Genomic DNA, 14,520 nt, shown 5'->3' with positions numbered 1-14,520 from the left:
GGCCATATTCTGTGGAACTGATAAATTACGCTCTTTCCAAGTCAGCACTTCTGCGAGCGGAAGCTCTGAGCGCCAGTCATCGGTTCGCGGCGGGTTTTATCAGATAGTGATAGCAGTCACGCATGCAAGCTCGAAAGGCGATCGAGTTGGTGACAAAACAGTTTTTACAACGCTTGCATTTTTTTCTTTGCGGCCGCTTTTACCGTGGCCGACGCAAGGATAAGAAATTACCGACGACCAAAGCGCCCAAACGAAGGGCCGCGCAAGGTTAGATTTCCGTTTTAGTGAAAGTTGCAGATGCATTGTTGAATCGTTTTGTGGGGGTTAGAGGTATAGGGAAGATTGCTTTTTTCTCTACTCGAATCGTTGAAGAAATCCTACAAGAACATTATGAACGGTATATTGAATATTGTCTGAAACGAAGAAATAACGTTATAAAGTTTCCTAGCACTGGGCTAGGAAAGTTTTCAGATACCTGTACATAAGGAATGTTGACACGAAATGGAAAAAAAAACGAACTAGAAAATTGACAAGCAAATATCTGGACAGCAGTAGGGGGGCAAATCAGCAATTATCGTTTAAGAAAAAGGTTAAAGAAACAGAGAGCTCTGTGGAAAACAGGGATGCTGACGAAATCGGCACTGGGAACATACAGTATCTTTTAAGCAGGAAATTACCAAAGAAAATATCTGTGATAATTGTAGGGGAAGCTCTTTGTTGTTCGAGGCCAGGACGGGAGTTTTGCGGACTAAGACATATAGAGTCAGGTACCACGATATAGACACGTTGTGCGTTGCGTGCGGAGAGGAGAAGGGAACGGCTGAACACTTGATACATTTCTGTAAAGGGCTTCACGCTACAGTGGAAAGCAGCGGGGCTGATTTATCCAAGGCATTGGGGTTGAAGGCCAGTGAAGGGAAAGTGGATTTTAAGAGGTTAGAAGTAACCAAGCGAAGGTTATCTGATTGGTGGCTAAAATAAAGACAAGAGTAAAATTTCATAAGCCATGGCTAGGTGGCTTGAACCACCGCCCGATTTAAAGGGTTCGGCCTCATCCATCCATCCATTCATCCATCCATCCATCCATTCATCCATCCATCCATCCATCCATCCATCCATCCATCCATCCATCCATCCATCCATCCATCCATCCATCCATCCATCCATCCATCCATCCATCCATCCATCCATCCATCCATCCATCCATCCATCCGTCCGTCCGTCCGTCCGTCCGTCCATCCATCCGTCCGTCCGTCCGTCCACACACGGATTATCCCCATGAAAATCATGTGTACAAGGATGCGAAAGTGGCGCAGTATACTGAACTGTAATTCTGCCGGTCGTCTGATATATCGAACTGCGCACCGCGCCTCTGCAAGTGGCGCCTTTTCTAACGGCGTTCTTCAATGACTTTTCGCGCGCGCAGACGGGTCGACTGCGTGGCTTTGGGAATCTGCTGGCATGCAGAGCTAGATCTGTGAAACCGAGTGACGAGGCGAACGTAGCGTGTGCTTGAGAGTGGAATTCGATCTCTTGCACTCATTTTCCACGCCACATCCAGAGTCATGCTGCGAAACCAACTTAACTAAAAGCCCTCACCAGTCGTGCTTCGCTGCCGAAGGCGTTGCGGAAACCAACTGTTCGTTAATTTTAAAGAGCGATTATTCTATTTATAGTGTAGTGATAGCAAGATTAGACAACTTCCGATAGACAGTGGCTATAGTTTCAAAGAGGCGCCGGTTACGTCTTCGATGAGAAGCAGTTTAAGCACAACAGCGCCTAGCCCGCGCCAGTGCGCCGACGGGCGGCATGTCGCTGCAAGAAGCGCTTCACTTGCGAGAATGCAATGTATTCTTGCTTCTAGGCTATAGCAAATCTTTTTTATACAACGAACTATTATTAAATCGAACAGCTCCGTCGCCTCCTTCGTGTTCGATATATCGGGGCTCGACTGGACTCTCTAAATATCGTTTATGTACAAGTGTGGACCTTAATTTATGAACCTCTGTGTGAAGAACCGTACTACCCGCGTTTAAAAAAGGACACGACTGATTTCTACAGATAAAATCATCAGTATATCAATCTATCAAAAATTAACCGAAAGAATGATAAACGCAATAATTCCAAGCATTTAAAACATCGGATAAAGGTTATACACTTTGACGATTTCATCACAATCAGTACCTTCGTTCTGGAAATGTGAAATAGTGAGGGATCTAACTAGGAAGGGATGATTAGGGCTCCAATTTACCTAATTTAGACTATTTCTAAATTTTTAAGTCAGGCATGGAACTGACATGCTGTGGGTCTCGGAGCAACCCAGGGAACAAGAAAACTGCATTTTGGAGCTGGCAAAACGAAGTTGTAAAGTAGATTGGGAGCTCACAAACCATGTTTTTTTTATTTTAAGCACTCAACCAGCTCGAGCTGCATTTTAGAGCAGTAGATCAGCTACGTTCGCAGCATGCACAACCTCTGAAACATCGTCACAGCGTGCGGTGGCCATAATTCATGTGCCTACAACAATGGCTGCATGAAACAACTAAACAAAACTTTTAGCCAGTGCCCTTTCTTTAACATCGCTGGCAGTCCGCGTGTTTACCAACAGCCTTTGAAATAACGACTGCATGCCTTCGCATGACTACGAAGATTATTGTTTTTCCACCGTCGTGCCTCCACATTTTTCTTCGCACATCAGAGGCTAGGTTCACATGTTAACAAATGAGAAAGAATGCCCGATGTAAAATGGACAAAATGCCTAACCATGCCCTTTAAAGCGGGAGATAGCAGCTAATGCCACTGACATATCGCGCGCACATCTAATCGCGTGGATAATAATAATAATAATAATAATAATAATAATAATAATAATAATAATAATAATAATAATAATAATAATAATAATAATAATAATAATAATAATAATAATAATAATAATAATAATAATAATAATAATAATTATAATAATAATAATAATAATAATAATAAATGGTTTTTGGGGAAAGGAAATGGCGCAGTATCTGTCTCATATATCGCTGGACACCCGAACCGCGCCGTAGGGGAAGGGATAAAGGAGGGAGTGAAATAAGAAAGGAAGAAATAGGTGCCGTACTGGAGGGCTGCAGAATAATTTCGACCACCTAGGGATCTTTAACGTGCACTGACATCGCACAGCACACTGGCGCCTTAGCGTTTTGCCTCCATAAAAACGCAGCCGCCGCGTTCGAACCCGATATTAGACGTTTTTAGCGTACCGGAGACGTGCACCGGTTTACCGGAACCCTCTTGCGCATGCGCAGTGGCATTGTCGGGGTGAGGGGGAGCCACTGCGCGCGCGCAGCGGGCGTCCGGTAAACCGATGTAGGTCTCCGGTATGCTCTAAAAAGGTCTATTTGCAATTCCTCAATAACTTGGAGTATTTTTTTATTGATAAAAAGTATTCTACCAACTATTAGTGCGGCCCATCCACAAACACACATTTTTAACGAATGTATATTGCAGATTTTTCAACTTGTTTCTTTTATTTTAGTCGTAACTATCGGTTACCGCACGGTTACGTCGGTCCTTTGCCCCGTAAACTAGTCGGCTTGAACTGAACAAGTAAAAACATTCTGAAACGGAGCCCGTGCCTCATGTCCACCGACAGGACTTGCCAACGCACAGCAAACAATTCCTCATTCCTGTTTCCGAGAACTTTGACTAACGTGGTTTTAAACAACCGAATTGCTATTATAATAGCAATAGCATTACTACAGACACTATAGTCTAGAGATATTGGTTTAGTTTATGGGAGTTTTGACGTCCCAAAGCGACTCGGGCTATGGGGACGCCGTAGTTAAGGGCTCCGGAAATTTCGACAACCTGGGGTTCTTTAACGTGCACTCACATCGCACAGCACACGGGCCTCTAGAATTTCGCCTTCAACCAAATTCGACCGCCGCGGCCGGGATCGAACCCGCGTCTTCCGGGCCGGCAGCCGAGCGCCATAACCACTCAGCCACCGCGGCGGCACAGATAATCGAGAAAACTAGAAAAGTTGTACCCGGTGAAGACGCTGTTAGCTTGCTTCAAAAGCAGGGCAACTGGAAAAATGCTAATCAGTCCTCATTCATAACGTAACGTAATTTATTCACTGATGGTTTGATTTGATACGCGTTCTAGTTTATCTGTGGTTAATAATAGTGTACTTCAATGACTACTCTTTTGTACAAATACTTGCATCCTTTCTGTATTGCTGATGTGTTTGGTTTTGTTTATTATTTTTGGCCTTTCTTTTTCATAAATATTTTATGTATGTACGTGCACCTTTAACCTGTGTACTCCCACCCCGCGAAAATTTCTTCCTGCGAGTGCAAGATCAATAAATAAATAATAAATTAGATAAATCACTATAACTTTTCGTGCCTGCTAGCAAGCTTAACGGATTAAAGCAATAGATTGGTACAGTAGCACGTAGCTGCTACTTTGCCGGGTGCTGCGTTTCCCCGGCGACTACATTTTCGCGAGCAGGTCTCGCTGTAGCTGTAGAAGTGCACACATGCAGCAAGTTCTTCCTGTCCAGGGTGCTCCCTCCCTTCGACCGATAGCAGTGCAGACAGGAGGCCTTGATTCGATTTAAACGCAGATAAACAGAGTACACGTGCGAAAGCATGTGTTCAGCCTGGTCGACTCATGGTTTCGCTTTGCTGGTCGTCGGCACGCCTGGCGACGATATAAGACTCAGGTTAAGCTGATCTGATCTGTTCGCGCCGCAGAGGGAAGTTGATGAAGACGGCGATGCGCAATGCTCATCGCGAAAGTGTGTTGCAGTTTAACACGTGGAGTGATCTGCGATAGCGCAGTGCTCTCGTGTAGTGACCAGCGAAACTGATCTGTTCTCACCGCCGCGGGTTCGAAACCCAGTCGCGGCAATATTTGTTTTATTTATGCAGGGACTGTTGCGATGCTAGGTTTTGCCAAGGTCATCTTCGAGGTCAAGCTTCACACAAACTTGGTGAGCCGGTTAGGCCTAATGCTTTCGCACTAAAACGTAAAAGCAGGATTTTACCTCGGCATTTTCTCACGAGCCCTGGCGTGTGTGTGTGTGTGTGTGTGTTTGCGAAATGAAAGTTAACGCCGGCTACCACACATTCCACATGATACTATAGCCGGATACAATTCAAGAACGAAGTGTCAGAGGCCTCTTAAAGGCAGCCCTCCAGTCAATGGCATTTATAGAGTTTCGTGTCACCATGGCTCACCCGATTATCCTGTGGTTAATTTCTTCCTACTGCGACCCGCCGCGGTGGCTCAGTAGTTACGGCGCTCGGCTGCTGACCCGAAAGACGCGGGTTCGATCCCGGCCGCGGCGGCGGAATTTCTATGAAGGCGAAATTCTAGAGGCCCGTGTAGTGTGCGATGTCAGTGCGCGTTAAAGAACCCCAAGTGGTCGAAATTTCTGGAGCCCTTCACTACGGCGTCCCTCATAGCCTGAGTTGCTTTGGGACGTTAAACCCCCATAAACAATCTTCCTACTGCCACTCCCTGCGATGCCATGCTAGCAGGTCAAAGAGGATAAACCACGACGTCATGAAAAGCTGTCGACGCCATTGGATGGAGGGCCTCGTTTGGAGGATAATTTGCCGCTTCGTTTTAGAGCGCAGCTCTTAGGTGCTGTTCCTGGCTTGCACGTCGTAGTTGGCGTAGCCGGTTGTCCAAGTAGCAGAGCGAAACGCCACGGGAAGATCCCGGTGAGTGGCTAGCAGCGTAACACACCACCTGCTAGCCGTGAAGAGCAGCGCTCAAATTTTGCATTACCGACTATTGTAGTCGTCTGTTTTTTAGTTGTATCCGACCATATACGCATCCAGTGGTGTGCGGGTTGTGCTCGGCGTCAACGCTCATAGAAAACTCAGTAAAAAAATAGAATTGAAACCAATTGGATTTCGATCCTCTCCTAGAGCCACCCTAGAGACCCTCCCGATAATCACCAGTATTCAGGACCTCTCCCTAGCGCCCCCTCACCCCTCAGGATATACCGCATACACCGATCCAATACCGGCGCGCAACTCATACGGGTCGGGTTCTTGCACAACTGCGAGGTGATCTACGAAAAGCTTTTACCAAACTACGTCCCCACAGTGTCACACTGAGGTGGAATCCTGGTCACGCTGGATTTCCAGGCAATCAGATTGTGCATCGCTTCGCCCGCGAACTTCATCACCGGGCGCCTGGGATTCCCTGGCATTGTCCACCCACGTGCATGGGACACTACTCTCCGCCACAAACAAGAACTAAATCTTCACTATGCCAACATTAGAGAAACTCTTCGTACGCTTCCTGTTCCGGACAAATCCGTCACTACCATGCAGCTAGGCATTCTTCAACGCATACACCTAAATACACTCCTTACTCCTGCCCATTCTTATCTCTACCGTATTCGACACTCCCCCGCTTGCCCAGATTGTCCCGAACCTCATGCTAATTTGAAACATTGCCTTTTTTCCTGCCCCGTTGGTGCTCAGTCCCTTCACTTTCCATATCCTTCTCCCGAACATGGCGGGCTTGGCTAGCCTCGGACCAGCTGAGGGAACAGTTGGCTTTTGTGAGCCTGGCCCAAGACATCCTCGATGCTTAATATTCTGTTGAAGTGGTTTTTTTCTCTCTATCTTCAACTGGTTCCAATTGAACCAATTAAGTTTCCAAATGGTGAGCCCAATTGGTCTTGTCATTTGTATCCGATTGGTCCGCCCACATTCACGACTGCCTCACAGATTTCCTCCATGACAAAAAAGTAGACCATTGTTAAAACTTTTATTGTTGCCTAAACAAAAAACTAATCACAAGAAAAACAATTATAGCAGCTAGAATTTTGATTCCTGGCTTGTTTAATATAGTCAAACGTTAAAAAGTTGATTTCATTTACTATTACGATGGGCCAGCTGAGTAATACTATAGTGCCTAGAACATAGTAATACAGTACGCCGCGGACCGTGGCGCAGTGTTAGCAACTGCTGTTTTTTATGTTGTATCCTACTATACTTACGTGCTGTGAATGCGAAAGTATGTGTGTCATCGTGGGAGCGCTACTAGTTAATCAGATTTGTTGACTAGGTAGTACAACTAATGTCTGAAAAGCCTTTTCGGTGAATGCATTTAGGTCAAAGGCGTTAGGGTGAGAGTATGCTTCAACCAAGCCATCACATCACTTCCGGTTTAGCCGACGTCACTTCCAGTTCCATGGTGACGTCACACTGAATTTTCGTTACCACTTTTGCGGTCAACAACGCGATGAGCCATGTAATGCTTTCGCTTTAATAACGGGGCTTAATGGACAAGCGCTACTGGCCCCTGGATGAGAGTATCATAAATAGGGTATACAAGTAGGAGCAGAAGTGTGTACTCTGGAAATACAGGCATACATATTGAGCTTATATAGCAGTAGGATGCCATTCTGTTGGACGAATCCCAACATAAAACATAACTGTTTATTAGCGAGGGCAGTCGACGAGCTTACCCACGCTACGCTCGATCGCCTCGGTAGCGAAAGGAAAACAGCCGCTCTTTTCAGCCGGACAGCCTGTTTTTGTAGCCGCCGTTGGTGACGCGTGCCTCGGGTGACGCAGCGGTGGCGCTGTGCTTTATCGGTAACGCAGTCCAGCCCATGGCCGTGTTACGCTGGGCCAGATGATAACAAGGCAGAGGCTGCGCGGAAATGTGCGCAGTGTGTGTCGCCACATAGCTATATATACAGTGCTTCTTGTGTGTGACGTATGCCTGTCCGTTGGCCTTGATTTCCATGCAGGCATGTGATTATCATATTTTCAATTCCCCCGTAAAAATGTTGATTGGCATCAGGCAGAGTGTCTCCTTGCAGTACTAACAAACCAATGCTCCGGATTAGTTTTATGGGATTTAACGTCCCAAAGCGACTCAGGCTGTAAGGAACGCCGCACGTAATTGAGCTAGGGCTCCAGATAATTTCGACTACCTGTTTTTTTTAACATGCCCTAACAATGAACAGTACACGGGCCTCTGGCATTTCGCCTCCATCGAAGTGCGACCGCCGCGGCATGGCCCACCTGGGCGGCATCAGTGTTCATTTGCACATTAATAGTATGCAATTAACTTGTAGACATATTTCTGACATTGTGTATTTTGCGCAACTTGACTTTTAGGCACATATTGTGAATATATTTGCTGGATGCAATAACTGCCTCCGCGGCGTACTACGTACGAGTCCAATTGATTTCGTCCGGTAGGGTCCAGTTGATCGGGTGGCTAAAAATACAACTGGAACCATTTGGATGATCCAATTGGAATGTGCATTTGGTTCCAGTAGAAATTTACAACTTTTTTTTTTGCATGGTAAATAACCGAAACTACATCGAACCTGCTTTTCCTTCTGCGCACTAAGGAAGGAAATCTGAGGAGAGATCCCATGTTTCCCACACGCGTTGCGAAAAGCGTGCCGAAAGTCAGGTGTCATTTTTAAGCCTACTTATGGGGCAAATATGCGGCGTCATTGTTGGTAAGGGGCAGTGTGGCGGCCGACGTTGGCGCCGCGGGCAGCTGACAGACACGGGAGAGGAGGAAGCTGACACATAGAGATGGCGCTACCGCATCTTCCACGCTGATCTCGCGCGCGGGGCGGCTTCGCGAAACATGATGTCACCGCCTCTCCTTAGTTTTTCAGTGCACGTTAAATATACCCAGGGGGTCGAAATTATTCCGGAGCCCTCCACTACGCCACCTCTTTCTCTTTCCTCTTATACGCCCACCTTCCTCCCTTCCCATACGGTGGGTTCGATTGTCCACCTAGATAAGTGAGACAGTTACTGCGCCATTTCCTTTTCTCAAAATCCAATTTTCAATTTTCCTCCATGCTTCTGCACAAGGTTTCCCAAGCGCTGCAGAATCCATGGTGCCTGCACCATGGGTGCCACTAATCTTTTGAGGTGCAGTTTGCTATCTACGCCACAGGATGCCGCCAGGAAATACTTATGCTGCAGAATGGCGTAAACATGGCACAGAAATATATGCAGCAATATTCCCAGCACGAAGCAGACACATTCTGCTAGAATCACCCCAATACATTCAGACAGCGGTGCTTTCTATTGTGTATAGGCACCACATTTATGACCATTTCTATCTTAATGCCCAAGCTGAAGATTAATTACAGGGGCAAAGACTTGTTCAATAGAGACTTTGATGAAAATAAGCCCAAACAAGTTAGCAATGAGCCATTAAAAAAATTGACACTGTGATTATGCTTTATCATGCAAAGCATGTGTTTGACCGGAGCAGCAGTCTGATGTGCTGCCTGATCCTGGCATCCATCGTACCCCAAGAATCTCTTTTGCTTGTTCTGAGGTCCTCATCCTTCTTCTACAGAGTGCTTTCCGTTTCCATGCCCTCCTCCCTTGGCCTTTTCCTCATTATCATATTACAGCTAGTAATGCCAACACAGCTAAAGCTAGGGAATGGGCACTTAGCAGCTGCTCAGTAAAAAGAGCAATCTTGGAAAAACAAACCTTTCTTGCCAGTCATGGAAGTGAATAAGAAAACGCAACAACTAGAAGTACCATGGTGCTTTTATGTACAAATGCCACAACGTGTCCCCATTTCCAAAAATGTACATCCAGATATACATGCAGTGAGGAGGCAAGAGAAACAACAATGCTGCCACAAGTGGTGCCCGTGACTTTCCCATACATACACATGCAAACACTGCTTAATCAATGCACACTGCAGCACAATGCTGCATCTGATATACACAACATCTGTTTGGTGCCCACTGACCTCACCCTGCACACAAACTAGCACAGCACAGTGCACTAAGTGTCTGTGCTAAAAGCAGCCGTACTTTATGAACACCTGACTCAACAATGTCCTGTTGGCAAGTGCAGTTAGGCAGAATATAAAAAGATGCCTGACCAATGTGCACCTTCCTAAAAAAAATGTGCATACCTAGGAGAAGACATTGCATAAAAATGTTCGTACACAGTCTTTTTAATCCCACACATAACTGTTTTGTCATCGGTGCTGATTTAATAATGATCAGAGTTGAATGAGGAAGAAAACCATGCCAAGTGTGTGCTATCTGTGAATTTTAGGCCAGCACAGCTGCAGCTCATGTCAAAAGGAGTAAATTTGTGCAGTAAAGTAAGGAATTAAAGAGAGTTATTATAGATAGGTGCCAGAAAACATGAAATAATGTCAGCACATTGTGTATATGAAACATTTTTTGTTGGTGTAAGTGCAAGTTCAGATAACTGAAAAATTGACATGTAAGCATTTTGAACTGTACTAAGAAAGCAAAAAAGGAAAAGAGTATTGTTGGAACTTGTGTCTTCTTTCAATCCATTTCTACCAATTCTGGGAAATTAACTGCTGGGTTCTGAAAATGGTACAGGGATAAGTACAAAAGAAATTAGTTGGTAAAATAATGGAGTTCACATTTCCTTTTAAGAAAACGGCATTGATCGCTCTTGCCAAACATGATGTCACACACTGCAAATCTGAGCAGCCAGTGCCACAGGACTGAACCATGGAATGACTAGGGCAAAAAATAGCGGATACAAAAACCAAGCACCATTTATGAATTAGCATTCAAGGATACACACAGACACGAGGAATATGTGCAAATGGAAAGGATAGTTCATTACACTTGCAATAGGCTTCAACAGAGGCAACTCTGTACAATGCACTCAGGTCTGCTGCCTTTCAGCATATCATAACTGCAGTGTAGCAACAAAAACACTACAAACATTTTTCAGTGTTCGCTGCAAGCAATGTAATTTCATCTTTTATGTTCACAGGAGAGTGGTTTTTTTACAGAGCACAATCAGCTCTATCCGTTTCACACCATACTCACATTAAGCTTTTCTTTCACACGCAAGAGCTTCTCAGAAGGCACATAAGACCAAAGCACAGTGCCAGCATATTTGATGATGTAACCAGTGCCACCTGCTGGAAGCAACAAATTTTTTTACTTTCATGCTCCACAGTGCAAACCCCAGAATTCACTGAAGCAGACATGACAGTCATTGTCACATGACTTAGGTGGAACTGAATCAATGGCTTTAGTTAATGGGCACATTATATCACATATGATTGCACATGTTGCACCCTCACCCCATCTGTTGGCTAGCAGTGATTGCAGAAGATGGCGCTACTCACGCTTTTAGCTATGGCACCATCTTGTGCTTGCTCTATGCTGTGGTCTGACGTACATGCTAATCAGCTACGAACATCTCGAAGCAACAAGCACTCAACACACAAACTCGCTGCACAATTCTCGGCACACATTATTTACACAAGTTTTGAAATGCTCGCACATTTGGTTTCAATAAGGCTTTACTGGCCAATGGCTCAGTCCACAGTAGATGCCTCTGAGGAAAAGCCTCGATCCCTCCAGCACTTCTTGACATTCGCAATGTGCTTTGTGCATCTGCTAGAAAAGAGTAAGCTACCTTCACTGGATCAATTCAAGTCTATCATAAAAACCATACAACATTTGCTCAAAGCTAAAATTATAGAATGATAAAAATAAAAGCTTCTGAACAAAAAAAGAAAACAGTAAAAAAACAATGTGAATAGTACATTTAGCAACAAGTAATGAAGAACGCTATGTAGATACTGAATGCTGGGAACTCTTTGCTGAAAATATGAAAAAATAAAGGCATTATAAGCAATGGCTAAAATAATCAATTAAAACCTGCATCATTTCGGAAGCCCACATGAGAATCTTGACTGGTCACCAGAGTTCAGAATTGATAGATGGGATCAGGCACTTGGTCCCTGCTCTATCTGAGAGTAGCTAGCTCACAGGAGTGTGCAGTGATGTGCTGGAATGTTTCTATACATGTCAGAGTTAGTGATGTCCACGTAGATAACAAAAGACTTTAAACCTTGTCAGCCTGCAATTACATGGCAAAAGCTCATCAGCTGAACAGTTATAATTAGTGAAGTGCAAAGAAAGCCCCTCCTAGGCATAAAAATTAAGCTGCTACTGAGCTCCAGTCAGGTGTGCAGTTTCAAGGGCTATTGTGTCTTCAAAACATGAATATGACTTCCACATTGAGTTAGCACCCAACTACTCTATACGAAAAACGGTCAGCAGACTTTTAAATGGAGCGATATGCCATTTAATTTTAATGCATGCCTGTGAAATGAAATTCAGGGCTCTACTTGCTTTTGAACAAGAACCATCAAGCCCAAGGTGACGAAGAAACATCACCTTCGAAACATGAAGCCAGATTTTGCTGTCACCCTGATGCTTTCGAAACACTATAAATGGCTCTAATCAGAGGTATTTTTACTGTGAAACACAAGTGCACCAAGACAGAATACCTGATGTAGTGCGAAACCTGCAAAAGCGATAATATCGCCTTTTCCATACACATGAAGGAGTATGAAAGAGTGGCAGCTAGGTCATCTTGTATGCAAAACTAAAACTATTCCTTGCAGGTGTCATGAGAGAATAATAACAGAAACTGCATGCATATTACTTTGTGCATAACAGAGGAAGTTTCCTGTGGTGGGATTGACCTGGTGTTGCCTCCTACATATTAGACAAGATGCACGCTCAAAACTTGAAAGCAAAAGCTTACGGGATGCAGGTGTGCAGAACAAACTTTGCTTCAATGCCATCACGCAAGTCAGTCGCCTAAAACACATATGCCAGTATAAGGCAACTTGTAGGATCATTCTACTAGTATCAATACCAGGCAACTAGGCTATTGTAGACAGTGCTGCAATAAATTTGTTTCCAAGCACACGTATCCTCAAACCTTTGCTGACGACTTTAAATGCCTTATGGAAATTTCTTCCTTTGTAAGCATGTGCAAGCTCACATTGTAGCATGCTCAAATGATGAAATTAACTTATCCTCAAAGTTGATGAGTAAAAATCAAAGTGTATTGCCCTTATAGATGATACTAGGTAATCAATGCCGGAACTGACTGACAAGCAGCACTGCTGTCACAAATCTGACAGATCACCTTATGGTATAAGTCCCTGAAATAAATTTTGGCACCGTCAATTCAATTCTGCTTAGAATGATATGGGTGCCCAAAGTTGCACAATGCAAAATGTATGGTGTAATTTAAGCTGTACAAGCTTTAAGACTGCAGGAACAATTCTGTTTTCCAGGTAGATGAGCAGAAGACGTTGACATAAAAGAACAGTGAGAGTAACTGTTCAAAGAGCTTTCGCCTTCGACACTCTAAAATCAGAAGCCATGTTCACAAAGTTGGAAAATAAATGGTGACACATGAAAAGCATTAGGTGTCACGCCACTGTTTAGTCCTTTTGGTGCTGACACAGAAGGCCATTTTAGCAGAGTTCAAAACTGGCCCTGCAGTCAAGCACGTGACTTGCAAAAGTCAAAGAAGTCGTGACATGTTGAAGTTAAAAAGCATCCCTGTCTTCATACATGGACCATGTTTTCTTTGTCCCTGTGCTTGACTAGCTCATTATGGAGTGTCCCAAGTGCCCTGTGAATCGTCTTGAAGCTTGGCCGGGCTGACGGCTTGCGATTCCAGCAGGCTCTCATTAGCGCATACGCAGGCGCTGGTGCTCCCTCTGGACAACCGAGGCAGTTCCCTTCTTTGACGAATGCCACGACCTCTTCATGCGTCATGCCGTAATAGGGCTGCAGAGCAAATGAAAAGATCTCCCACAGCACGACGCCGAACGCCCACACGTCTGACTCAACGGTGAACTTGTTGTAGAGGATGGCTTCCAACGGCATCCAGCGTATTGGAATGGCATCGTGCTCGCTGCCACGGTAGTAGTCAGCGGCGTACATCTTCTGTGAGAGGCCAAAGTCGGCGATTTTGACGACCATGTCATCGCTGATGAGGCAGTTGCGCGTAGCCAGATCGCGATGGACGAACTTCCGCTCGGACAGGTACACCATACCAGCCGCGATCTGGCGTGCGAGCGAGACAAGCTCAACATGGCTGAGCCGGACGTCGCTAAACATGTCGCCACAGCCTCCCGATGGGTTGCGAACGATGTAGTTGGAGGGTGAGCAGGAGCGTAGGTATTCGTTGAGGTCTCCCTTGCCCATGTACTCGAAGAGCAGGCACATGGGACTCCCGACAGCGCAGACGCCCAGAAGCTTTACGATGTTAGGGTGGTCGAACTCTGCCATGAGACAGGCCTCGCGCTCAAAGTCGCTCTGGAGGTCCTCAGATGCTTCCTCCTTCAGCATCTTGACCGCCACCGTGGTGAACTCGTCGCCCTTAATGAGGCCGGGAGCCTTGGCCTGCAGGAGGCAAGCAACAACCAGACAGCCCCTTTTAAGCTCAGAAGCTCAGCTGTAGAAATGTTTTGCTAAGGTACAGAAACCGTTCACAAGCTGGACACTCATTACTCAACGTGTTTAGTGCTCAGGTGCTATCTTTGCTGTAAGCCATAGATATGCTTGGTACTCTACCAAACATACAGCAAGTGTTTGCATCTTCAGTTCATCTCATGACCTTGACTTATATTGTAACAACTCGAATTGTAACAACTGTGCCCATTCTGTGC

The 14,520-nt window shown here is 45.2% G+C and overlaps 1 protein-coding gene across 1 annotated transcript in view; it reads right to left on the bottom strand.

The window, feature by feature from the left end:
• Positions 1–9,554: 9,554 nt before the first annotated feature.
• The window catches only part of LOC144111227 (tyrosine-protein kinase transmembrane receptor Ror2-like), a 434,452-nt gene continuing 429,486 nt past the window's right edge, over positions 9,555–14,520 (bottom strand). The window contains exon 13 of the mRNA XM_077644442.1: positions 9,555–14,254. Within this exon, the coding sequence (XP_077500568.1) occupies positions 13,412–14,254 (843 nt within the window). The 3' untranslated portion in view covers positions 9,555–13,411. The remainder of the gene's footprint in view (positions 14,255–14,520) is intronic.

The sequence above is a fragment of the Amblyomma americanum genome, chromosome 11 (assembly GCF_052857255.1).
Source record: "Amblyomma americanum isolate KBUSLIRL-KWMA chromosome 11, ASM5285725v1, whole genome shotgun sequence".
Classification (NCBI taxonomy): Eukaryota; Metazoa; Arthropoda; class Arachnida; order Ixodida; family Ixodidae; genus Amblyomma; species Amblyomma americanum.
This window is presented reverse-complemented; position numbering and strand designations above follow the sequence as displayed.